This window comes from Ambystoma mexicanum, chromosome 3p (genome assembly GCF_040938575.1).
Source record: "Ambystoma mexicanum isolate Mex_15411 chromosome 3p, UKY_AmexF1_1, whole genome shotgun sequence".
Lineage (NCBI taxonomy): Eukaryota > Metazoa > Chordata > Amphibia > Caudata > Ambystomatidae > Ambystoma > Ambystoma mexicanum.
The window spans coordinates 352,486,235-352,514,012 of NC_090925.1; the positions used below are offsets into that span (position 1 = coordinate 352,486,235).

General features: G+C 47.6%; 1 protein-coding gene across 7 annotated transcripts in view; it reads left to right on the forward strand.

The window, feature by feature from the left end:
• LOC138580440 (targeting protein for Xklp2-A-like) overlaps positions 1–27,778 on the forward strand; it is a 180,921-nt gene that overhangs the window by 95,776 nt on the left and 57,367 nt on the right. For 3 of the 7 annotated variants that reach the window (XM_069650988.1, XM_069650991.1, XM_069650989.1), the window contains exons 6-8: positions 12,400–12,516; positions 13,505–13,638; positions 13,726–13,883. In XM_069650988.1, coding sequence (XP_069507089.1) covers positions 12,400–12,516; positions 13,505–13,638; positions 13,726–13,883 — 409 coding nt within the window. Of the gene's footprint in view, positions 1–12,141; positions 12,196–12,399; positions 12,517–13,504; positions 13,639–13,725; positions 13,884–27,778 lie in introns of all 7 variants that reach the window. The other 4 variants (XM_069650984.1, XM_069650986.1, XM_069650985.1 and 1 more) reach the window with 3 other exon arrangements.

The following is a 27,778-nucleotide window of genomic DNA, read 5'->3' on the forward strand; positions in this document are numbered from 1 at the left end:
GTCTTGCAACGCTGCATTTCCTACATCTGACCCACGCACCCTCTGCCTCTGGTGCCTTGGGGAAGACTGCAGGTGGGATGGCGGCTCGGCATGTGACTCACTCCCTTGGCCTTAAAGAACCGGTTTGCATGGTGGAGGGAACTTTTCCCCAGGTCTTGCTCCAGACCACATTAAGGAGTATGTTGGAAGAAAGACCAAGAAGTTGAGTTTCTGATGCTTGTTAATCTGCTTAGAATCACATGCTGTGCATAGGGTCCGGCATCCAGTGGTAACCGCAGAGTATTGCATCTTGTCTTTCGGGGACCGAAAGAGCACGTAGGCATAGGTGTCTGCAACACTATTCCTATCGTGATGTGTAGTGTACCCAAAATCCCTCACACGCCGAGGTCCCTCGGATTGTTTTTTTTTCCGCCCAGATAACTGGTCGCCCTATAGCAGAGCTCTTACTAGAGACATTGTTAATCTCACCGAATTGTCGGTTATTCCCTGTTAAGTCACTTAAACTACAAGAACATCTTCGACTAAGTCTATGGTGGATTCGTCTACGGCTGTGTATTTCGGCACCTAAGATCCGGCGGCTGGATTTTCCACGTGGTTGGACTTTCTGGCCGTCCTATACAGTAGAGTGGGGTCGGGGCGGCCATATTGTTGGTATGTCTTCCCCCTCTTTTCCCTTTTGGTCTGGTCATCCTGCCCTCCCTTGAGCTATGGAAAGGACTCCTTTTAGATTCTGCCCTAAGTGTAGGGTTAGATATCCTTGGAAGAACGAACACAGGACGTGTAACGCCGGTCTCCCCCTAAAGCATGACTAAAAGCGCTGTGCGGCCTGCAAACTCCTTCGGCCTAAAGGAGCGCATAGTGTTTCGCGGATGGAATCCCACACCCACTGAGAGTGACGGGGTTACTTCAGGTGTCCAATATAGACCATGAGGCGGACGTTTCTAGGTCCACCACGCCTGCCCCCGACCCTTTAAAGCCTAACTGGTCTCGCTACAGGGGCAACACCCGGCGACACAGCCCCTATACTGATTTCGACATCTTCGTTGAAAAAGGTGAAGGCGCCAACAGGGCCGCTGAAAACTTCGCCAGTTTCCTCGGATTGTTCTGATCCAAAGCCTTCCCCCGCATCCTCAGCAGCGTCTTGCGACTGGCAGTCCAAATCAAACAAGGGTGCTACTCCAAAAACTGCAAACGTTGAAGTGCGGAAGTCCGACGCTTCGACTGTCTCAAAGGCCACGGTAGGCCTGAAAACTACCCGAAAAAACGACCGGTAGGCCCTCTAGCGCAATGGAAGGTAGTTTACCTGTCGGTACACCATCGGAGCCTTTGTCTCACGCCGATTTGGTGACTATCGAAAGCAGCATCGAAGGAATTAGAGCAGCGGTGGGTCTTACCCCGGTTCCGCCCAAAGTTATGGGACAAGCTGCAAAGAAAGTTTCAGATGCGGATTGGGATCCCGACGCTTACAAAGATAGCCAGGAGCCTCTCTCCGACACCCTAAAGGACTCTTCAACGCCGTAGGGCGGAAAACATAGTTTCTCCACCCGCAGGCCCGTTTGGGTCCTCTAAATGGACTACAGAGAAGTTCGAAGGGTGTATGGATCGGCTGGGGAGGATTATCTGGTTTATTCCAGCAGGAAGATGTTGTCCGCATGGACACATATAGGGACATTTATAATGAAGAGGAAGCTTCATTTCTTCAAAGTTATGAGGAAGAACAGGATACTACGGACAACTGGGAGGAAACCCAGCAGGAAGGTCAAGACCCATGGACACAGCAAGATCAGGACTCTTTGTGCATGGATTCTCCTCCTTCCACCCCAGCTCGCCAGGCCTGTCCTGTGGATGACCAAATGGCATTCAACTCCATGTTGAAAAAAGTAGTTGAATACTTCAAAATTTCCACTCGGGAGGTGGTGCTTGAGCAGGATTTTGTGGAGGATATCCTTAAGGAGAAACCTCCATCTAGCCAGGCCATACCTCCTCCTCAACTCTGAAGAGAAGGGTGGTTCCCTCATTGGTATCACCAGCTCAAACCCGGGCAGTGAACCCAAGAGTTGAGAAAATTATTTCGACCTTCCCCTTCCAACCCTATATATATCGGAGGGCACGCCATCCCAGATTCATTGGTAGGGACTACCACTCGGAAAAGGGCAGGGGTACCCCTTGCCACGAGGAATCACCGCTGGGTAAGCAATCTAAGCGTCTGTATGCCCTTGGCTGATGTGTCACGTCGGCAGACACGTACACTACACGGATTGCTAATAATACGCTATTGGCAAGCTATGCTGACGCCCAATAGAACTTGCTCCAGGAAGGCCTCCAAGAGGTTCCTGAACCCGCAAAATCAAAGCTTCTCTCTGTTTTAATGGAGGGAAGACCAGTTAACCAGCATGTGATCAAGAACACTCGCAACACTGCGGAAACTGCAGGCAGGTCTCTGACCCAAGGGACCCTGCTGAAAAGACACGCTTGGCTGCATACGTCTGGTTTTAAACCGGAAATGCAGGACTTCCATCATCAACAAGCCCATTGAGGACTCTAACCTCTTCGGGAAGGGCGGTGGATGAGGCTTTGGAAACAGCCAAGAAGGAGCATGAGACTCTGAAGTCTCCAACAGATCACACAGAAGCTTTCCACCCAGAGGTGTAATAACTCTCAGCGGTCCTTTCGCGGGCAAGCCCGTGTTGGTCAAAACTACTACGGCACAGGAAATGTCAACTCAGGACAGACTTCTGGAAACACTGCATACTACCCAGCAAGGGGTCAAACAAGGCAGAGGCCCCAATCCCAGAGGAGCCACAGCCTCTGGTCATAAATGACCACCAAACCAGGTCCCTTCCCATGTCACCCCGGTCAGGGGGCGATAACATCTTTCCTCATGGCACGGGAGGGAATACCTTCAGACCAGTGGGTCATAAAGCCGGTCAGCCACGGTTACTGCATGGAATTCGCCCAACCTCCACAATTCAGACCGCCACGCTCAGTGCCTTTCATCGGACCATCTGGAGATCCTGAATCAAGAGGTGGAAGCGCTGCTGGGAAAGGACGCCATAGAAGCAGACTCTTTTCCAGGTAAACAAGGGTATTTATTCAGTGTACTTCTTTGTACCCAAAAAGATCTCGCCATGCGCCCTGTTCTAGATCTGTGCCCAGCCAACAAGTTTATAAAACCCCAGAAGTTTTGCATGGTAACACAGCAGGAGGTGATTCCATTGCTGAAACGAGGGAATTACATGGCAGCATTTCACATGAAAGATCCATACTTTCATATTTCAATGTTGCCGGTGCACAGAAAATACCTGAGGTTTATGATCCAAGACAGGCATTACCAGTTCAAGTTCGGCGCCAAGGGTGTTTACCAAGGTCCTGGCAGTATCAACGGCACACCTGCGGAGATTATCAGTCCCAGTTTACCCTTACCTCGACGACTGGCGACGGGGACTTGTTCGTTTGTTTGAAAACCCAAAAAACAGTAGCTCTCCTGTTCAGTCTGGGTTTCTCAATCGACAAAAAGAAATCCAGTTTAGTCCCCAGTCAAACAAAAACAATTTCTGGGTGCTCTAATTCGGACGAAGGACGGTCTCGTCTTCCCCTCCGAGAGGGTTCAGAACATGCTTTTTCAGGTCCCTCAATATGGAGCCAGTCAGGAGGTGACCGTGCACAAAGCCATGCGCTTGCTAGTAATGATGGCGACCTGCATATACTTGTTCCCCACGCACGGCTGCGCATGCGTCCATTGCAAGAGTGGCTCAACAGCCAGTGGTGTCAGACCAGCAGACAAGGTAAGATCTGGTAGTTGTCTCACCAGCCCTTGTTCTCTCTCTCTGCAGTGTTGGTCAAGAGAACCTCTTGAAGGGGAAGACCTTCACCACCCCTGCAGTGGATGCCACACTCACGACAGACTCATCTCTCACGGGCTGGGTGGCTCACCTGCCTCAGCAGACAGCGCACGGAATGTGGTCCCTCAAGTAGCGTCCAACTATATAAACCTACTGGAGCTATTAGCGGTGTTCAAAGCACTGAAGGCCTTTCAGATGCAACTGCAAGGGAAGACAGTGCTACACTAATGTATTACCTGAACAAACGGGGGGCACTCGCACTCCAGGGCTATCCAAGCTGTCCCAAAACATTTGGATATGGGCTCTCAAACGCAATGTTTGTTGTCCCAACATGTTCCAGGTGAACTCATCTACTGGCAGATGTACTCGGCAGAGATTTTCCTTTGCCAGAAGAATACGAATGGCGGCTTCACAAAGACATTGTATCCAACGTCTTTGCAGAATGGGCCTTCCCAGAGATCGACTTGTTCGCAACTCGGGAGAACGCCCAATGCCAAGACTACGCCTCCAGGAACCCCCAGAACCGATCCAAGGGGAATGGTCTCTGGATAACATGGTTGGGAAATTTGTCTACGCCTTCCCCTGACTCATCTTCTCAACAAGATGCACCAGGAACCAGTTACCATGATACTGTGGGCCCGCCAACCCTGGTTCGCTCACCTGATGGAAATGTCCCTCTCCCCACCAGTAAAACTACCTTGCCCGTACAATGTGTTGTCTCAGGACAGGGGGAGACCCTACACCCATGCCCACAAACCCTGAATTTAGCAGCTTGGCTCCTGAGATCATAGAGTTTGGACACCTGCAACTCCCTCAGAGGTGCATGGACATACTCGAGGGGGGGGGGGGGGTGTGATGGGCGTTATTGCTATGCCTGTAAATGGAAACATTTTGTCATCTGGTGCAATTCCACGGGCATCAATCCCATCGATTGCTCACCCACACACATTGTGCTGTATATAAGCCATCTGTCGGACACAGGGTTAGTCTGCAATTCCCTAAAGGTTCATCTGGCTGCTCTGTCAGCCTACACCACTTCACAACAAAAGGGGTTGTGGTGGAAAATACAGGCAATCCCTATGCATAATGCAAGTCTGAAAGACCTAACTTATAAAACAGCCTTCCTAGTGGCTATCGCTTCTATCAGAAGGGTTAGCAAACTACAGTCTTTCTGTTCTAGACCCCTTTGTTGCAGTCCACAAAGATGAGGTATTTCTGCGCACACATCCCAGATTTGTGCCTAAATTCATCTCAAAGTTCCATGTGAACCAATCAATTGAACTACCCACTTTCTTCCAGAATCCTACTAACATGGTCGAAAGAAGTCTACACACACTAGATGTGCGCAGGGTAGTCATGTTCTACCTGGAAAGAACTAAATCGCTGAGGAAGTTCTTTGCTTCAGTGGCAGCTGGTAGAGAAGGGATCCTGTCTCTAAATCAGCTATCTCAAGGTGGATTGCCAAATGCATCACACTGTTTCTCTTGCTGAGAGAACTGCCCTTCAAGCCTAGAGCACATTCTACTCGAGGCACTGGGGCATCCATAGCATTCATTGCAAATGTTCCCCTCGAGTCCATTTGCAAAGCGGCAACCTGGAGTTCTGTACACACCTTAACAAAACACTATTCCCTAGACGCTCATTCTAGGTCTGATTCTCAGGTGGGACAAGCAGTACTAAGACCTCTTTTCTCTACTGTTCTTTCTCACAACCCACCTCCAACTCCGGGTACTGCTCGCTAGTCTATGCACAGCATATGATTCGAAGCAGATTAACAAGCATCAGAAGACATGCATTACTCACCATAATAGCATTTCTGATGATTGTATCTGCTTAGATTCACATGCGCCCTCCCTACCTCCCCGCTCGCGGTGGAAGGAACATAAGATGTCTTACTAATTTCTCTCTTAATGTACTCACTCACTGTTGTAGCCTTGGGCTCCCTCATGGCAGAATAAATACAATCGGAGGGACCTCTGCACGTGAGGGATTTTGGGTACACTACACGTCACGATAGGGATAGTGTTACTGACACGCCTATGCCGACGTCCCCGAAAGACGAGATGCAATACTCCGCGGTTACCACTGGATGTCAGACCATATGCACAGCATGTGAATCTATGCAGATACAATCATCAGAAATGCTATTACTGGGAGTAATGCATGTCATTCTCCAAAGCACCCTGCAAGGGTGACTCCCTCCCAGGGAGATAAACCAGTGGGAGGGGCCAGTCTCGTCATGGGGACAGGGTACAGAGTTCTCCAGTAGCGAACGGCTGAGTGATCCAAGGATCCTCCCAGTCCCACAGCTAAGGAGCCAATTGTCTCAAACACTGGAATGTGTCCCCAGGGGCTTTGCTCTTTCACCAGGCCTACCCTCAAGGAGGCACCTATACGCAGTGCTGACAGCAGTACTGGCACCATGGCAGAGGGTCCATAACCTACCGGGCAAGGTCCTGGTGTGCAGTCGGGGGCAGAGCCTACATGTCTCAGCAAACGGGCCGAGCCCAGGCCTGTCAACCACGCCCTACAGGGGCAGACAACCTGGTGGTCCAGAACAGATGCACGCTAGTCGGGCGAGCACCAAAGGCAGAAATCCACACACAGCAGATTGGACACTGGTGTTTGTGTCACTGGTACCATGGTCTACAACCTACCTGACCCTGTCTGGGCCCATGCGCTACACAAGAGGACTCGTTCACATGAAAGGCTCGGTGGGGGGCAGACAGCAAGGCTGCATGGCTCCGCCTGCGCAGGCACCAGTGCAAGAGCAGGCTCAGCCAGCCTGCGAGGAGCGGTTCTTCAACAAATTCCTGACGCTCATGCTGTCTCCGCAAATGGGTAACTTTCTAAAGGGCGTCATCCAGGACATAATCCCTCCCATGCTCCCTCAGCAGCCGGTACCAGTGCACGGTTGAAGCTCTTGGGCAAGAACGTTCCATGACTGGATCGCTGGACTTGAGGAGTACCTGGGTATTCCCAGCCTCAAAAGGCACAGCCTGAAGTTGATGTCCTGGCAGAGGTTCTCACCATCCGTGCACACTCTGGGTCTGGTATACCTCTACAGAAGGATGTTTAAGCTCTGGCTAAAGAGTTGGGCTAAGCCACACGCCACAGCCAAGAGTTGGGCTAAGCCACACGCCACAGCCAAGAGTTGGACTAAGCCACACGCCACAGCCAGTGAACAAAAGGCTGGATGCTAAGTTTAGGCAGGTTGAGGGCGATGCACTACTCTTGTCCGTTCACCCTCAGCCGCTGTCGTCCATCGTGGCGGCCTCCATGTATACCAAGCCAATCGTTTCTTCAGCACATCCACATTGGCGCTACTGGGTAAGAAGGTCCTTGAGGCCTACGGCAAGGTCTATTCCAACGCAGCTCTTTACATTCAGACCAATGCAGACGCTATTCTTGCTGCAGTGAGTCAGACTGTGTCGTGAAATTGCTGACTTCCTTCCAGACATTCTGGCACCACAAGCAGGTGTCATTCAAGGCAGGATTGGTGGAGGACAAGATGGTGGCACAAGAACTCTTAGAAGCCACGGCCGTTCATATTGATACTGAGAGTAGGGCTATATGCGTAGCGACAGACACAAGGACTGCCTGGCTCAAAGCCACAAGGTTCAACCCAGATGTCCAGGAAAGAATTCTGGATCTGCCATTCAAAGCGGCGGATAGACCCCGAACATTCAGTGGATTTTGGGGCTTCCAGTACTGAAGGGCCAGGCAGCCAGACTGGTCCCCAGTCAACACTGCCGGAAGCAACAAACTTCTTTGCAGTTCCCCCTCCCAGACTGCATTCATTGGATCCACAGCATTCCATGGGAGGCAGATTGACCCTCCAGTCAGTCCTGGTAGACCATGTTTTCAGACCTGTGCGCGAAGCAGAGATCTCATCCTTAAGTGGGATTTGGGCTTTTACTCGCGCATATTCACGATTCAGAAGTACTAGACATGCCAGAGTGTGGTCCTAGATCTATCCTTCTTAAACATACCTGACCTTGCAGAAGTTCAAAATGGTTACCCCAGCCCTGATGGCAGTCACTGTGTGGAGGAGACTGGATCTCATGGATTTGTATCTACTTGTCACCATTTGGCAGCCCCAACGTTCGTTCCTCAGGTTTCAGGTCATGGGCTTGCATTTCCAATACAAGGTGCTGCCATTTGGCCTCCACTCAAAGAGAGGTTCCCTGTCCTTTGTCTCTAGGAATGCCTGAATGCAACCAGTTCTGATTGGCTGGCTGTCCTTTGAGGACAGACACCCTGCTGTGTGATTGACAGCCTAGGCTGTGCATGAATGGAAGGAAAGGCGATGGTTTTTGGACTAGAGGCATTCAACCACTGGGAAAAAGACCGAAGGAACCATGAACGGAAGTTCGCTGCATCCTCCTGGACCTTTAAATTGCCCGGTGAAGCCCTGCTGGTGTGCTGAAACTTTTTTCTGATCGCCAAGAGAACCTCCGAAAGGGACGTCTTCCCTTGGGTTTGTGGTACCAACTAACCCTGAGACTAACTCCACTGGACCATCTTCCCTGATTGTTCTTGCAGCACCACAGGGGTCGCAAAATCCATACGCACCAAAGTACAGCCAGGGGTCGCGAAACCCATAGTCTAGTGCAACATCTCAAATCCAGCCAGAAGCTCCAGGAGTCTCCTAAGGACACCCCAGAAGCAGGACGACGGAGCTAGAGTCCCATCACGAGTGCAGGACCCAAGGAGTGAAGGCAGCCCAACCAGTATCGGAGATCCACGGTGGTGCTGTTCACCAAGCGCTGAAACCGCAAAGTGCTGCTGATCGGAAAGAGCCTGGGGCGGCCGACTACCTCCAAATTGCCACTGCATGAGCCCTCCAGACGTCCTCACTCTTGGCCCCATGACTGAGGCTCAGGAATCCAGGGTCTGCATCACTGCAAAGCTGAACCCCTTATTCAAACCAGTGGTATTGTTTACACTTGGGGAACTTGGCTCATTGTCTTTTTGGCTGTGCTCTTCTCAATTGAGATTTGCATTGGCTGCTTTTTGATTCCAGCTCTCCTTTCACAGGCTTTACAGCTTGTGACCCTACAAGTGATTTCTACAAAACACGCTAACTTTGCAAGACCTAGTGTGCTTCAGTTCCATACACTGTGCTCCAATTGACTTTGGCTGTCTGGCTCCCTGCAGATTCTTCTAGTCCATTGACTGTCCCTCATAAGTGGTAACTTGTTAGACTGTCATTGCTGCGAAAGGCTTGTCTAGACTTCATTGGAAGATTAAGTATAGTATATTCACATACCCTGAGAACCTGCTTAAACTTTGTTTCCTTCCTTTAACCTTTCCGCAAACTCCGAATCTAGTATAACTAATGATAATACAATTGACATTACTATCCTTGTGATGAAGTTACCTCTGGGTGTAGGAATTGTTAGAACCATAGCCAAAGAGTATCCATTAACTTATGCTGATTCTGGAAATGTATTTTAAAGTATGTTTGTTACATATCTTGCCCTATTTAAGAACGCTTATTTAAAAACAAGAGGATTGTTGTGTAGTCTGTGTTGCAACACAAAGGTGAGCACTGATTCTACTTGGACAAGAACAAGGATTTCCCCAAGTCAGGTTCTTTGTCACCTTCGGTGGAGTGAAACCAGGCAGACCAGCGTCAAGGCCTAAATAGCCGGGTGGATGGTCTCGGCCATTCAGGAAGCATACAAGGTACAGCGGAAGGTGTTTCCAAGGAACATACATGCTCATGCAGTCGGTGCCAAGGCAACAAGGGTCACTTTCCAAAGACCTGTACCATGGCAGGTGATTAGCAGAGCGGTGACATGGGCCAGGCAGTCAGCCTTCTGTAAACACTACTCTCTGGATGTTGGTGTACGTTCTGATGAGCCCTTCGCTCACGCGGTACTGCGAAACATGTTCACCTAAGGTCAACCACACTCCTACCCAGGGCTTTATGATCCGTGGTAAATGCCCATACAGGATGGAGGAAAGGGGACGGGACGTAGGAGTAATCGCAGGAGTGACCAACTTACTCCTAGTCCATGGTCCACCCCCCCCCCCCCCCCCCCCTTGCCTCCATACTTCCCATCATCCTCCCCCTTAAAAAGATGCAAAGATCATAGGTGGGTTAATGCAGCCTACTCGTCAAAGGAGACTGTGGTGCCGGTGGATGGAGTCAAGGGAGTGCATGATCCTGGGGCCTTGCCCCCACGCGCATCCAAATTGAAAGGGAATTTTTCTCTGGAGAAAAGGTTTCCGGTCCAGTGGAGGAAAGGGGACTATGGAGTAGGAGTACGTTGTGCACTATTGTGAGTAACTTGTAATTTTTAGAGTTAGTTAGGGTCCAGGGACTTAAGAGGAGACACCCTAGGAGGATTCCGGCAGTGGGCCTCGGTGAATTGAATGAGGGGTCTCCCAATCCTATGAAACGCCCCAAAGCTACACAGGAATCCCAAAAGGTGAGTAATACCAGCCAACACAGTACCTCAGCACGGAAGTAGTTTGCAGCTGGACGTCTTCAGGATCTGCAGCCAAAAACCAGGTTGATTAATTCCTTCTGAAGACAGGACACTGGAAGGGAATTTGCAGCAGGGATCAACGGGGAAGACTCTGGCAAGGGTTTCTTCATGGCTGGATGCAGCTCTGGTTTTCGTGCCCTTTTCAGCAGCCAGGTGAACGAATATCCCGGTCGTATTCTCGTCATGCACTCATGTGAAGGGACTTTAAGGATTCAAATCGTGTCTCTGGAGAGCCAGAAGGATGCCACAAAGTTGCAGATGGGTTCAGACTTATGCACCACACAATACATACATTGTATTTCCGCATCCCCCCTCCCCCCTTTCACCTAGGGACAAGGTAAAATAGTTACAACGTCCAAGCAAAAGGTCCTGGGGTTCACACCGGTCAGGACGATTTTATCATAAATATGAAAACCTACCTACAAAATGTACAGACTGTCCACATAATGTGGGGGTGCTGGCTTCACAAGAAAGGATAGGTAGAATTAAAAAAAAATACCCTCCTATCCTTGCAAACAGTTCTCCCAAAGAATTCAAAATAAAACCAAAGGGGGAAGCTCTAGGCTCTAGGATCTTCCACGAATACTGCACATAAGGTGCTGTGCTACAATAGAACATTACAGATGACAGAAAATATGGTGGAAAGTTGACCCCATTAAAGGGTGCCCAGAGTACAAACAATGGGTGAGTGAGGCCGAAGATTCCTCACGAGAGTTGGAAACGGAACGTAGTCCAGCAGAAGTGCTGGGTGAATCGGCAGGTGAGACGATCACACAAGATGACATTTCTACATAACCACTCAGTCTGAGTACCCCTAGTCGTGTGACTAGGCAGCTGGTGGTGGGGTGGCAGCATCTGCTAATAAGAGTGAAAATAAATGAATCCTGCAGTAATTACTGTGATCTTGCTCCTTATGCTTCCCTCTGTTCACCCCTCCCCTTCAACTTTACATGGCCCTTAATTAGGCCTTTTGCTGATTGAAAGGTGTGGTGAAGCTGGACAATGCAGCTGCCATGGCCATGCTGTGTGTAATCTGACCTTTCCTGTATAGTGAAATCCTATGAGGAAAGGGGCTATATAGTTTCTGGTGAGTTACTCCTTTGTACCAATGCGTGAGGGGCCCCTTCCAGCGGCAGTAAAGAATGCTGCGGTAGCTGTATGCACTAGTTTTGATGTGCAGGGGATGGGGGATACCTATGGTTTTTAATCCCTCCTGCTATTGCATACATACACGAGGGGCTAGCAGAATTGCCATTTATAGTTTTGGTTTTTCAATCCGTGCTTCAGTTGACTAACTATTGGTACAGAACTGTCTCCACCGCTTGATTTTTTTTATTTTTTTTTTATAAAAAAAACCCTCTGTTCCCTGAATGACTGCAGCGCGACGTGAGTGGTAACCACATTTATAAGTTCCATGCTGATGTAGTGGTTGATGGCGGGCAACCTTTTAATTGAGCCACCTAGGTATGGGGTTATTCAAGCTTTTAATCTCAGGGATTCACTCCAGATCTTCACCCCAACACTGTCCCCCATGTAACACACTGAATTGATTATCTGCCTACTCTTGTGTGCCCTATGCTTTCACAAGTGACCATTCCTTTTGGATCCAAACAAGGTTCTGTTTTGTTATTGTTGCCCAAGCGCTTGTCCTCATTAACAGATTGTAATGTACCAGCTTTAATCGTGGTGCTTCCTTCATTCACGCCATCTAAGCTACTGACTTGCAAAACGAGCAGCAGATATTCCAGGGCTCAGTGCCACCAACTGAAGGAATTTAACCAACGTTTCCCTTTTCACAGTGTTATTAAAGGGAGCGAGCGAAAGACAGTGTTTAGGCCTCAGCAGTTGCGCCGGTAAGTCCTACCTGCGCAGTGAGATTTAAGCACGCACAGGGTGATCAGCTCCCGTTCTTGTAGCCTCGAAATGGTGTGGGGTTTTTGTCTGTTTCACTGTGTAGAAAGCACTTGCTTTAAAGAAATCTGGTCTGTTGGTGGCACGTGGTGGAACTTCTTTCGGGTGCATTCAAGCTCTTGACCTAGTCTCTTTCTTTCCTAAAGCCTACAAAGCAGAGGGACATTGGCGGAAATGTCTTTAAACAAGGGTCCTGTGGGTGACTGCATCTCTGCCAAGCCTAAAGCACGCATACCTATTCCGGTCACTCCGATGGTTATGAAGTAAGTGGACACAGTTTCTATTGGTGACTGGGGCATGTACATGGCGCTTTCTGGCACCTACTACCAGTGTTTTAGGTAGCAGGTGAGGCTCCGGGGGTAAGGGGAGGAGTGACTGCCCATTCAGTGCTGAGATTTCTGCAAGTGTGGTATGCTGTGAGGTAGGGGCTCTTGATGCACTGATCCAGCTCCATGGCCGGATATATCATACTACTGTGGCGCAAAACTATGCTGGAACAGTTTGCGAAAGGCCAAGAACCTTTAGTTGGCAATCTGTCAGGGTAATCCTAGCAATGGTGATGCTATTTATTTTTGTAAGGGCTTTGGCAAAGTAGACTCTACTTTGAACCTTGATTCTTATTAAAGAGTCCAGCATACTGCAGACAGCAGCAACAAACCTGGGGAGAATAAATGCACATGAACGCAAACCACTTGATCTGCAAGTGAATAGCCCAAACAGGCTCATGTTTAGTTCTATCAAGTGGTCTGCTTTTTTTCGCTGTCCCTTTGTATTGCCAGATTCCTTTTAAATGTTGCAGAGGTGTGGAACAAGGCACCTGTTCAGACAGTGCTATTCATCTGGAGATGTATAACTTTCCTAAACCTCCTACATGTAGCTGCTTCATGCTGATGTTCAATGTGACATTTACGTGAATCTTGAATATCTACATTGTTGGGAGCACTTCTCTTGCACGAAAAGCATCTAGGTTTTAGGGGCCGATCTTGTTATGGCTGTGTGGTAGCTAGATAACCACTCCTGTAGATCTGGCTCCAACTTACTGGCTAGCTAAATGGAGCAGTACCAAACAAAGCATAACTTATAGCATGTTGATAAAAGGACATGAGTTTGGACAGGGTTGTACTGATGTAAAAGTAGTAGCTTTGGACCCTGGTTTAAATTGAGTGGAAAACGTGTATGGTGTGCAGCGCAAATTCCTTGACTTATGAAGATTGTCATTTGCCCCTTGGACTGCTTTTTCCTGTCTTGCAGACGGAAGCATCTCAACACCAAATTGAAGAGCACTGAAGAACAGGAGGTAGAAAAAATGCAACAACTGCAGCAGGAGGTGATGGAGCAACGCAGGAAGAACGAGGAGAGTTTAAGAGCCGCCATTGCAGGTGCAGGTTAGCCAAACACCTGGAAGGGGTGAAGTCAATTGGGTGCTTTATACAATAGTTGCAAATGTCATTTTTTTGGTGTTCAAATTTCAGGTCAGCCTTTGAAAAAAACAAGCGGCCAAATAACCAGACCAGTGGACTTTCACTTTCGCACTGATGACCGCCTTAAAAGACATCCTGAGAGCCAGCCTGCAGATGAATTCAAGGAGGTGGATTTCACTGCAGCATTAAGGAGGCATCCTCCGTCTCCAGTGAGTAGACTTGGGCAATTTTGTCTGTTCTTTGGGATAGAATAACTTTTTTTTTTTTTTTTGGCCTCTTGGCTCTGCTTATTTGACCGCTACACGTTTTGGCTTTATCTTTTTTTCTGGATTTTTTATTTTGCAGGCCAAATGGGTCTACTGAGGTCCCCCAGCGGCTGCAACCATGTTCAATGCACTTTCCTATGGTAGCCCATGTGGCTCCTAGGTAGGACAGGTGTTTTATGAAAATATCTCCTTTTATTTCATTCAACCTACTGTGGATTCAGACTAGAATGTACTTGACAGGTAGTTATTCCTGGAGTGCAATATAAAACCAGACGGACAGGTGTTAAAGCACCACCCTATTTTAAACCAAATGTGATCTGTTCACCCTTTAAGTGTTGTACAGTAGGCTGACGGCAGGAGGTTTTGGCTTCACCAGGGCTGTACTGTTGTCGTTGCTCAGCCATGCACCATTGAGCATTTGATCAGTCAGGCTTGGTAAGTACAATTTATTAAGGAGCAATGGTCCACTTAGTTTAGACCAATAATTGAGCAAATCCTATTATGTACTTAAAGATGAAGACCAGTAAGTAAAACCATTAGACCTGTATGTAAATCCAAAAGGGGTTCTCTACTCTAAGAGGGATTTCTATAATCTGGCCTGGTGGACATAGGCCACCCTAGTTAGTTATGGGAGTTTTCCTAAAGTCTACCTGTGGTAAGACTTGATGAACCTTTCTCTTGGCATACAGCAAAAATAAGTCCATGGGAGAATGTCCAGGGAGAAGTGCACCCAGAGCAGCAGGGCCCAGAGGTAACTGTAAGGAAAATGGACTACAGGGGGCAATCCCAGCCCGGTAGTGCAAGGTTATCCAGGTGGCAGTGCACAGTGGGCTGGCTGCAACCCCTGGGGTACTGGTTAGGGGGGGAGATAGGCGGAGGGCAGCTGCTGTCCTGTACAACTCAGAGGACACAGAGCAGCCAGCTAGCCAGACTGAGCTGGAGCAGGGAGGGTTAGCAAAGGAGAGGGCGCAAGAAAGGGGAGAACTAGGGTCTTGAGCTTCTGGAACTTAATGAGGGGCAGGGAGGCCATTCCAGAGGAAATTAATCTACCCCATTCTCTGCTTGGAGAAGCGACACGCCTGCAGAGAATTAAAGTAGACGAGCAGAGGGCTCTATAAGAAAGTCTCTTGGGAAGAGCGTACAAGGTAGTGGCGGCAACAAGGTAGTGAGGGCCACAAGGCGGGTGGTCAGAGTGGGGAGGAAAAGCAGTGCAGGGGTCCCTATGAGCAGGATCTCAGTCTTAACTGGCATGAAGGCCGAGATCGTTTGAGGCGCACCATGACTGAATAGCAGATAGACAGTCTGGGATGAGCGAGGAGGCCGAGGTAGACTGACAGAGCTGCGTTTCATTCGCAGAACACAAAGAGGAAAAGGTAGCGATCAGGAGGGCCAAAGGTGCCAGATAGACCTTGCAGAGCCAGGGGGAGAGGATGAAGCCATAGGGCACCCAACATATGGAGGGAGTAGATTGAGAAGAGAGAGGACCCAATCTGAACCTGGGAAGGTTGGTACAGGAGGAGCCTGATCATGATGCCCAGGCGCTCGCGAAGACGTGTAATCTGGATTTTGTGTTGGACCTTGTCAATTGCAGAGGAAAGATGGAAGATAATGAGGTCAGCGTGAGAGCTAGAGTCAAGATTAGAGAGCCAGTCTTCACGAGTGCAGTTTCCATGCCTCTGGCTGCTCTGAAGCCAGACTGATGGTCATGGAGATAACCAACCGATTCTGTGTGGAGGGTTAGCTGGGAGATGGCCAACGAGAGTCCTTAAGACCCCTTATTCTGGTCCACCCAGCAGCCTTTTAGTTACAACTACTGAGCAAACCAGACCGGGGAGGGGAAGGGGGAAGTGTACAAAATAACAAAGGATCAGGTCTCCTCTGAAAAGCCTCCAACTTCAGAACCTCTGACTTCTGGAAACGCGCAATAGATGCATCTAATGGTCAGACGGTTTTTACCTCAATGGAAACTTCCCCCTCATAACCTCTCCTACTTTTGATTACCTGACTACCTCTGCCGAAAGCTTGAAAGTAATTCTAGTTGATGGTTCTTTATTTTCTTATAAGACTCTGTTCACTTGCCAAAGTCATTCATACCTCAGTGGCTTTTATAGAGTTTGTTACTGTGTGCATACACCTTCTCTGGCACATTTCCTTGTTCCATTTTTTTTTATTTATTTATTTTTTAAACATGTCAATTTTTACAGCCGAGTCACGGTCTGGCCACTGAAAAAAGGTTAATACCTCAACCATTTACTGCTTTGAGTTCCTCATCGGTTTCATTCTTATTTTATTTAAAATGTACCTTCTTTTACTTATACTCTCCATCACATAAAAGAAATGAGCCCATCAGTTTTGCCATGCGACTTCAATCCTGCGTTTAACACTCACCGGGTTCTTTAGAACTTAAGCGATTTCAAAGCCTCTACTATCTCGCTGTAGTCTTGTGCTGTGCAGTTCCCCAAGAATGTTAGTCTGCCTCACCGTGACCTTGCAACCTCCTACGCATGATGCAGAGATGCGCCTTAGTGTCCTTTTAATTTAAAGCGCAAGCTACGAAAGCTCAGAGCGCTTGTAAGCGATTGCTTTATTTCCACATGCTGGCTGACAATCGCGCACCAATAGTTTTCATACGCGCCTTTTTTCTTCCTATACACACTGGACAGCTGTTGATCGCGTACTCGTAAATTTCACACACATGCCTCAATCAACTGGAGCAATTTGCGCGCCAGATCAGCATTAAGTTTCCCAATGAAGTGAACTACAAAACATTAACCTGTTAATGTCATAGGACTCTTATGAAAATTTCCAGTTAACGTTCATTCCTTGAGATTCACTTGGCAATTCTATTTCCTTACCATGTCTTTTTTTTTTTTGCTAAATTCTACTGTCACTTATTGGAGTCTTCACAGCATTTCTCAGTGTTTGATTCCTTGTTACATGTTTCTTGCTTCAGTTTATCTTTAGTTTCTAAATACTTTCTTGGGAACTTCATGTAGCTGTGACCTTCCTGGAGCTTGACTTGAATGAAATGCAGTTTAGAACCTTTCCAGGGGCTCCACTACCTCACAATCACTGGACCAATCATTGCGCTTCAGTAGAATCGCCATCTTGTATTGGGACAAATCCTGCTGGCTGACAGTATAGTAGTTAGGAACAGACTAGCCAGCACATCCCCACTAGAGGACTAAGAACTTGCATCTTCCTAGAGCAACAACACTTGTCCCATACCCTTAACTGAAGCCAGACTGATGGTCATGGCGATAACCAACCGATTGTGTGGCGGGTTATCTGGGAGATGGCCAACTTCTCCAGGAGTAAGTACTATTTCAAACTAATACACAATAAAAAACCAATGCATTAGTTCAGGTGAGTAAAAGTTAGACGTGTGCAGTTAAAGAGCACAGTTAGAGGGAAGTAAAATCACTTTATAGCCACTCAAAATGTTTGTTGTAGGAATAAAAAGATCAAACCATAGCCAGGCAATACCTAAAGACTCGCTGATTTAGCAGTCATCCCCATCTAGGTAGGAGTTGATTAGGCACAGATGCAGAAAAGGCAAAGTTCCAGAGGCTTTTTGTTGGTGAAAAAGGTTTTTGGGACCTTGGAAAAGGATCCCTATGGGCACACAAGCATTGGGCCTGGGCGAACACCCAAACGCCAAATTGGCACTCCAGCAACAGAATTACACTCGGTGAGTACGGCAAGGAGGAGTGATGAAGATGCAGCTGGATTCTTTCAGTCTGCAGCAGAGGTCTTCTGTTCCTTGGTCATGGGGACTCTGGAAAGGAGGTTGCAGTAGAGAGGAAGGACTTGCAGCAAATTCATTTAGCTCTTTCTGCAGTTTTGGTGCCTTTTCACATACTCCAGAACAGGCCTCGTCCGAACAGTTCACTTTGCATTATCGGACCTGCACTCTGGTGAGGGGACTTTGAGATGGGGATCTTGCCTCTGGAGGTCTGGAAGGATTCCACCCAAGTTTCGGGAGTTTGTTCACAGCAAGACAATGCACTACAATCTGGCTCAAGGACCCAGGGTGTTGGCAGTTTGCAGCCCAGGAAGGTCACGGGATAGCTTGGATTGAGGCTAGTCTTGGGACTGATTACAGCCACCAGTCCAAGGGAGGAAGTCTACCTCTTCAGATTCCCTGCCAACTTGATAACTGCCAGGTCAGCAGCGGAACTTGTGTAGGCTTCTGTCGTTGCTATGGGTGAGTAGAGGGTGTGGGCTGCAGGAATCTCCCCTGGGTGTCTTCTTTTCTTCTGGTCTAGTGGTTGAGTGTGGCCTCTGACTTGCTTTTGTGCCACCTTAACATTGCCAAAGTAGGTTCCCTAGTTGTGCCAACCCTGACAAGGTGGACTGAGTGGGTTCCGGTACTTGTGTGTCTGGTGTGCTTGGATTGTTGGTACTAATACGTGTGCAGTGGCGGTGCTAATACATGTGGTATGGACACGTAGGGTAACGTACGCAATTGGTACCCATATGTATTAAGGAATGGGTTTTGTGTATTTATTTTTGCTTATAACAACGCACATAGACTTCTAGGCGCTAGTTACAAGAGGTAGAGCAGTTCAATAGGGTGCAGAAGTTAGTGGAACAAGTGGTGAGATTTTGGGTCCCTGCCGCCCCAAACACCCGCCCCCCCCCCACCCCCCCCCCCTTCTCCTGAATGAAAGGTTGAAAGGGTCAAAACGAAGAAGTGTTATGTTGTTTCAAAGGGTGGCCACACAGGCTGAGAAGCTGGATCTTTCTTCCAGTGAAACCTTGATGGGGGGTGGGGGAGAGGGCTCGGGTGAGGCGATGGCTGTGACCAGTGTAGTGATCTGGCAGGTGTATGGTTTGTGTTATATGGTAATTCGGCCATGTCACCTCGACTCACATGGACTCTACCTTGAGCGAAACAGCATAGATCCAATATTTGCCCGTCGGTCCTCTGGGTGGAAACTTGTAGAAAATCTAATCTATGTCCAATGCTGTACAGAAGGCACGCCGGAAGCGGGATGTAAAAACTGCCACAATCGGTTAATACTGGGACACTCATGTAATCCTACAATAGGAACAGATCAGCGTGTTCACCAGCACTTATGGTATGAAATGCGTCAGTTTGGTAAACTAGTCTAACACTACTAACCGCGTCATGTAGCCACGATGGGTGGTAAGTCTACAATTGGGTTTAACTTAACTGTGTGCTATGGTTTTGGAGGCGTATCAACGGTTGAAGTAGAGCTGCAGGCTAATCTGCTTGTTTAAGAATTGATGCAGTCACACTGTCTATGCAACACATCTGCTTGGTATTGGGTAACCCACCTTTTGGTATAGGTCTGTACTACACAAGTTGGTAGTGTAACGCAGCCAGGCCTATATCAAGAGGGGTAATTGTGAGCTGTAGCAATGACGTTCATCAATGCAAGTAACCGCGTAACCCTTGCACTCAAGGTTTCAGTTATAAATAGTTATTTAACAGATTTTAAATATTTTTTTAAAAAGGCAATTGTGTAACAATAAATACTTTACAGAATCGGAGCAAGTTGGTGGATAATCTTTGGATATGCTTCATACACTATTCCTACACCCTGAGGTGACTTCAATCACAAGGACCATAATGGCATTTATGTATCCTTTGCAGATTCTGAGGTTGCAGAAAGGAAAGGAAAGGTTTAAGGAAGGATAAAGGTTAAACAGGTTGTCGGTGTATGTGAGGACCCTTAAATCGTCCAATGAAATCTAGACTAGCCTTTCCCAGCAATAGCAGTCTAAAACAGGTTACCAACTATGAGTGACAGCTATATCAATGTCAATGGGCTAGAAGAGTCTACAGGGAGCCAAGACTGCAGTAAATTTGAGTCTATGGAGCTAAGGTACTTCTTAGAATCAGTCTTGCACAAAGTTAGTTTGTAGAAAAATGTAGGATCCCAAGCTGTTAAGCCTGTGAAAAGAGTTGGAATCAACTCTAGAGGTAAGCCCATGCAATTCTCAACTGAGGAGCACAGCTAAATAGACAATGAGGTAAGTACCTCAAACCAAAACAGTCCTGTCTTCTGGGTCCACAGGAGATGCTGGGCCCCACAGATCCCTCAAGAACGTTGGACCAACAACTGATACTAAACCCAGTTGACTAACCATCCCAAGCGAAAAGGGGAAGTGGATAAAATGAATGACAGACACCAACTGTTGAACTGGATCTGTAGAAGAAAATAATGATTAACAATCGCAACTCTCTAATCCTCTTAAATCATAACCATTACCATACATGACCCATACCTGTCCACCCTCCTTGCTACACCTGGAGGTTGAATAATGCTGATCCTCTTTAATGCAAGAGGAATCTGAATGAAGATCTCTTCAGTAGAGGGGGAAAAATAAAGCCTTTTTAAAGTGTTTTAAAGAAGATCCTTCCTTGAGGTGAGACTTCACAAAATATTTCTAAGTAGCTGATCTAGTTTCAACGGAGTTTATTCAATCAGATTCTTAGTTACAGTTCATTCTCTGATTTAACCTCCTCCGTTATTTTGCACTTATCTGCTGCTCTGTTAACAGACTTTACTTCTGCTGGACTAATGTTCACAAGAGACAATCGGCTAAACTTTCCATTAGCTAATCCTTTGCACATGCGCAACATCAACTTGACTTTGTTAGACTGGTGCGTTGAGATGCTAGATACCTTGAGCCTCCTGCATGCATGAGCATTTCAATTCTATTTCACATTGGAAAGAATTCTCTTATGCACACGTGCCGCGGATCGAAGAAAATAGTGTTTCTGTAATCTCTGTAGTGGAATACTCGTGCACTCTGGGACAAAAAAGCATTCCGTGACATTCGCAATTGTACTCCATATCTTTGTTATGAAAAGCACAAAGGCTTTAAACTTTTCTTTCCTGAGTTTGTCCTGCTCACATCTCGGGATTCAGTTCTATTTGAGCTGCGGACATCAATTCAGAAACTATTCCTTTGTGCATGCGCGAATAATGGACTTGCAGCAAACTCCCCCTCGCCGCACCACTAATCACCTATGCAGCAGGGTTATTGACATGAGGCATTGACTTCGGGCAAATTTATAAACTGTCTCGTATAACAGCCGCTACACATTTAAATCAACCAGCGTCTCCTGTAACTGGGAATACTTCGCATTTAGTCTCTAGACTTGGGCAACTCAGAATAGGTATAGGAACGTAGACTGAGCCTAGATGAATGATTCCTGACAAATTAGAGTTCCAAAGAGCTTTCTCTTAGATTTAATTCTAAAGACCTAACAAACTACCTAAAATGAACAATTCATAAATTGATTTCACTCCTTTCATGCTCATTAAACGCTGCGCTCCCACCAATGAACCAGCTGAACTTGTCCCACGCAGATCGGAAGCACTGGAGTCAGTCTATATTCCTCCTGAATCTCTCTCAGGGCCTTAAAGCAGGAGCTCAGCTAAAACCGGACTCTCTTGAAGATGGGCAATGAAAGGCAGTTTAGAACTCTGATAGAGGTCAGATGTCCCTGATCCCTCCAATCAGAGACCAGCACCACCTCCACCATGTTTGCTTGGGAAGCCCTCACTCTGAGGAAGGATGGTTAAGATTAATATATCAAAAGTGAATTTAAAGACCACACTAATCCATCCATCCTATATTCTGAACTAGTAATTAAAACCAGATCCATACCTACTCAGACCTGACAGACCCCCTCCTCAGGCCCTGTATCCAGGGCCAGGCTTATTAGGATACTTCCTGTGGAACTTGGATAATCTTTTGGCATGATCGTCCCACTCCCAAGTTCTTTCCTCTGGGCCAAATACTTTCCAATCAATAAGATACTAGATATTCCCCTGATTTTCCTGGAATCAAGAATGCCTTTAACTTCGAATTGGTTTCTAACACAATTGGTTTAGGGACAGGTCTCATTCTGATTCCCTTAGACACTGGCTTCAACACTCACATGACACACAGGGTGGATCTTTAAATTTGGTGTCAACTTTAGTTTTACAGAAACTGGTCCCACTACTTCCTCAAACTGACCCACATTGCGGACAAAATATTTGTTCCCCCCCCCCCCTTCAATCTGATGTTTTTAAAGGATAACTGCACCAAATCCCCTTTAGAGTAACTAGGACTCTTCCTCCTTTTTTAAAATCCTCTGCAAATCTTAGTCAGCTTTACTCTTAGATCAACCTTTCTGAATCACTTTAATTGTGTCCCACACGTCTCATTTACTCCGCCATCCTTCCTTGCATAAAAATTGTGGATTGAAACCCCTTCCACAAAGAAAAAGGAGACCTGGAAATGGAATTCTTAGTTATTATACGGAAACTCTGCTGTCCACAACAGATTGACCCACTCTTCTCCTTCTACAAAACATTGTAAGTACTTCTCTGGTTCCTGATTAATTTCAACTTGACCATTGGCCTTTGGATGATAACCTGATGTCCGCTTCACTTCCAATCCAAACTCCTACAAAATTCCTTCCAAAACCTTGACATAAATTGCGGCCCTATCAGAAATAACCTGATTAGGTATCCCATGCAGACATACTATCTCCTGAACAAGCTTCTCAACCACAACCAGAATCGGAGTATCCTCCATCTCTATAAAGATCTACAATAAAATCTATAGAGATTGTATGCCATGGCCAAGGAGGAATAGGTAATGGTTCAAGTAGTCCTGCAGGCTTCCCAGTCTCCCTTTTAGCTTTAAAACAGACTTGGCAAGTTTTAACATACTCCAATAAATCCTCCCTCGCACTCTCCCACCAGAAATGTCGTAGAGCAAGATCCAAAGTCTTATGGAAACCCGGATGACCTTCTAGAACTGAATCATGATGATCTTGAAGAATTCTCCTAAGATCCTGTTTTGGAAGGTACAACTTATCCTCAAAATATTGTAAACCATTCTGAATATAGTTACTTTCTGCAGCAGAAAACATCTTGGAAAAATATGCAGGGTTGGAGCTGCCCTGTTTCTTTGTGCCTTTGAGCTAAAATGGCTCTTACCTCACAATTGGAAGCATCAGCTTCCACAAAGAAAGGCTGTGCCAGATCTGGATGCAAAAGAATGGGACCAGAAATAAACCTACCCTTTAAGGTGTTAAAAGCCTCTTCCGCCTCCTGATTCCAGAGAAGATGCTCCTTTTTTCAAAAGTCTAGTGATGGGAGGATTAATTGATAAAATCTTAATAAATCTCCTGTAAAAATCAGCGAATCCCAGACAACTTGCATCTCCTAAATCGTGGTTGGGGCCGGCCAATCTCACTGCCCTGACCTTCTTTTGATCCATTTCCAGGCCTTGAGGAGAAACTACGAATCCCAAGAATTCACCACCTCAGTGTGAAATTGGCTCTTTTCCAGACTTGGTAAAAGATCTTGTAATTTCCTAAAAATGTGCCTGACATGCTGACAATCTTGTTCAAAATATCAATCTAAACTATAACGAAAAGATCTAAAGTTTCCTTTAAAACATCATTGATAAAGAATTGAAAGGCAGATGGGGCATTGCATAATCCGAAAGGCATAACTTGATACTCAAACCAAATCGGGTTTGGTTTTGAAAGCAGTTTTCAATTCGCCCCTCCCTAACCCGAACCAAATGGTAAGTTCCCCCCCCCCTCCCCCTCAAAGCTAACTTAGTAAAAAATAGTAGCTCCTTGTTTCTGGAATCGGCAGCAAAGGATAACGGTTCTTCACTGTAACCTTGTTTAAAGAGCGGTAATCAATACATGCCCTTAGTTTCCCCTCCTTCGGCACATAAAATAGTGGCAAAGCTGCCAGAGACTGAGAATGCCTGATAAACCGTTTCTTGAGATTTTCTTCAATGTATTTAAGTAGTCCTTCTCTGTTTCGGTCAAGGCATACACTCTGCTACTTGATGGAAATTGCTACGTCTTCCAAATCTTACTCATAAGACCTATGCGGGGGTAACTCTCCTGCCTCAACCTCATCAAACACACTGGCAAATTCATAATAACACTTGTGCAGAAACCCCATCACTGCTCCAATAGAATGTTCCTTCTCCAGCATGGGGTCTGGCATGGATTCACATGCTCATGAATATTCCCCGTCGTCAGACTAGGAATCCTCGGTAAAGAAAAATCCGTATCTGTTTCGTTTCTGATCTTTCGTAGTAGTAACCAATCACTGATCTCTGCGTCATACTGACCACAGCCAATGACCGCCCTCTCCCTAAGCCCAGCCTCTGGCAGCCATCTACAAATGTTTACCGCACGTTCAAGTGTTGGGAGTCCTCGAGCTTAGCTCTCGAGCTTTTGCTGCGTTTTCGCGCTTTTTCAGGTGAATTTTCACATTTTTCCGGTTAATCGAGCCTCAAGCTCCACCGTTTCTACTCCTGTTAACGGGTACCCGTTGCGGGATTTTCCTACGCCCCTCAAGGGTGAAGATTTCGTTGAATCAACCTTTTGGAGGATTCCAGAAGATTTGCGGCCTACTTCGAAATGGCCCAGGACGCAAGTTAGTCACCCGGACCCAAGCTGTTTCGCAGCTGCCCTGGATGCGGGCTACAGAATGTGTTTAAGGAGGACGAGCATTCGCGATGCCTCTACTGTCTTCATGGGGACAAGACTCATGTAGAGAAGGACTGCCAGTTCTGCAAGAACTTGTCGGAGCGGACCATGAGGGACCGTCGATCCTGTCTCGCCAGCTGGTTGGAGAAGGGCTCAACGAGTGAGAAGAAGAAAGGGTCTGAGCGGTCTTCTAAGTCCTGTGCGGGTGCCCCGGCGACGGGGGCCCAACACCAGGCCAAGCGCCGCGAGTCCGCTGGCTCCGGGAGCGCCGAAAGGTCGGGCTCTTCGGTCGCCAGGCAGGGCGCACCTTCCCTGGCACCGTCAACCACGAGCCAGCGGTTCGGGGAAGAGGAAGCCCGAGACCCCGGGTAAGCTTCGGGAGAAGCCCCGTCCGATCTCGGGAGAGGGGGAGCGAGGCGTCGCCCCTCCCCTAAGGAGAAGGCCCAGGACGCACCTAAGGTGGTGAAGGCTCCTACCCGGCAGGCAAAGGCCTCTATCGAGGCGATCGCGGCGACTCTGGCCAAGCCGGCAGATACCCCGCCAGCGGAGACTGCCTCCGGGACTAGAGTTTCCCTGCTGCCAAGGAAGGAATCTTCTTTTCAGACCATCGTCATGGCCACCATGATGGAAGAAGCGAGGGGGGGGGGGGCACGATAACCTCCTCAAGCTCGGAGTCGGCCTCGGAGGAGGAACTGACCGAGGCCGTGAGGAATCTCGAAGTCCAATTCAAGGAAGGTTCGATCCCGTAAGGAAGATCCTCGGGAGATAACCGAGGCTACGATGGCGAGGAAGAGCAGCCTTTCCTTCCGGCGCAGCCGGAACCCAGGCCTCAGGATAGCTCGACGGCCATTTTGTCTGCGATCCAGTCCTTACTCTCTGAGGTAAGGACGAGATTACGACGGCCCAGGCCGGAGGACCGAACACCAACCCCCCTGAACTATGCCCCCAACCCCTGGCACTTGGTTCTTGCTGCAGCGAGAAATAAAGCCATTTGGAGAAGATGGTCGAGGAGTTCGTCTCTGGGTTAGTTGGTCCCACTAACCCAAGGGAAGAAGTCTCCCCTTGGGTTGGTGCCAGAGCTTCTCTGTCAAACTTCAGCACAGCAGCAGGGATTCAACAGGCAATTCAAAGGTCCAGGAGGATGCAGCAAGCTTTGTTCCGTTTCTTTGGGTGTTTTCCTCAGTGGACATGGGCGTGACTAACCCTATCCCTAACGTGATGTGTTGTGTACCCAAAATCCAATAACGTGATGAGGTCTCACCAGATTGTATCTAGTTGGTCTCATTATAATGCAGAGCTCGTAAGGATTTTATATTGCTGGTCCTTATTTCTTTGGCGGTTCACTTGCCTTCGACTACTCAGCAGCTATTTGCTGCTTAATCTTGTCTGCTGACAATCCATCCAGTATTGGTTCAGCGACTGTTTTCCGCCTGGCTTGGCTGCGCCTGGAGTGGGGCCCTGTACATACTCTCTCCTCTTGAATGCCTTTTATAATCACCCCTTCTCTCTCCTTTCGGTCTGGCTGCAGTTTCCCTCTGCTATGGAGAGGACACCTTTTATCAGTTTTGCCTGTCTTGCAACAGCCAATTGCCCTGGAAGACCCATCGCCAATGCAATCTGTCTCCCTCATGATCACGACGAGCATAACTGTAAAGCTTGTAAGCTCTTTCGGACCAAGACAGGCGTACAAACCGGTGGGCGGCCTTCACCATGCAGGCTGAGTAACTTTCCCGCCGGTGCAGTTCTCAAGTCTGTCGGCAGCCACGGTGGCAATTTTGGAGGCAGTCTACCTTACCGGGCAGACCTTGCCCTCTCATGTCTGTCCCCCGGCAAGCATACCACCGGCAGTGCCATGGGAAGCCACATCCCGGCGACAAAGACACACGCACCACCTCCTCCAAAGCATGCAATCCTTAGCCTTCCCTCGGCGGAGCAGTCTAGTAACGCATCGGCACCCGCAGGCCCATCGAAGTACTCAGCGGGGGCCTTCCGAACCTAATGATGTAACTCCCTTTGCGCACACGCCCTCGCGGTTTACGCACGGCAGTATCTTTCTCTAACTGGTGCGCCCACTAAATCTATGGTCTCCAACTTGTTGGCATTTAACTACTGCGTCGTCAAGACACGATGGTGTCAAATGGGTCCACTCGTCAAACACTCCCAAGGCTTTGGGAGAAGATTTCCAAAGCTGTTTCACTCGTTTCTGATTGTTAGGCAAAGTTTGTATGCAGTACCCTCTGGGAACACTACAAACAACTCTGACTACAGGTATAGGAAACCCAACCTTTGGTATAAGCATGTACTAGTTTTGGTAGCATGTTGGGCAGCCAGACTTATCACAAGAGGGGTCAATGTGAGCTGAGATTTAGTTACAAGTATTCAAACAAACTTACACTCAAGGTTTCTTGAATAAACAATTATTAATTCATCAGTCAGTTGGAATAAGCCTTCTTCAGAAGGGAGCAATATAACAGTAACACTCAAATACACTTCAGGAAATACTCTTAAGATCTCTAAATCAGTCAATACCCTTTTGGGATGGCTCACACTACCTACACCCTCGGTGACTTAAATTGCTAGGGTGCTGGGACATTAATATATCCCTTATTTAGAATCGTATAGTAAGTCAAAGGAAAAGGTTATTTAGAACATACAAGAGACCACAAATATTCTTAAGCAGGCAAATACTTTCAGATCCCCCAATAGGAGTAATTCAGTGGAAGAGTCTGCCAAAGTCAATAGGCAAGTCTATATGAGCTGAAGCACTTCTTTGTAGGTAAGTGGAAAGTCTTTGCACAGTGTTTTAGAAGTCTTTGAAGAAAATAATCGAATGTAGGGCCACAAGCTGATTAGACTTGTAAATAGTAGAAGATGCAAGCAACTCTATAGTAAGAGGTAAGTTCTCTCAGACTTTGCAGTACCTTTTTTAGAATGAAGAAAAGTGCAGCAGATGACTTGGGTTCCTGTGTAGCTCTGCAGATCTCACTGTTCCTTGGCCTCCATCGTGGGGACAAGATGGAGGACTACAAAGGGACAGTCACTGCTCGCAACTGGCAATTTCAATGCCGTGGCTGTTCGTGTTTCAGCTCCTCGCGTGTTCCGCAAATGGCAACGCCGCGGTATCTGGCTGTTGATGTACTTTTCTTGCTTCTGGGGGGGTCCAGCACTGCGGCTCAGGCTAGGTCAGTCCTGCTTCCTGAGAGTCTTGAGGATCTTCTTGGAGCTCTAGGCCAGCTTAAAAGCAACGCACACAATCTGGTGTTCCTCTCCCTGGCTATACGGTTTCCAGCAGCAACTCTGTGGAAATTCAACCGGCAAATTCACTGAGATCGATGTCCAG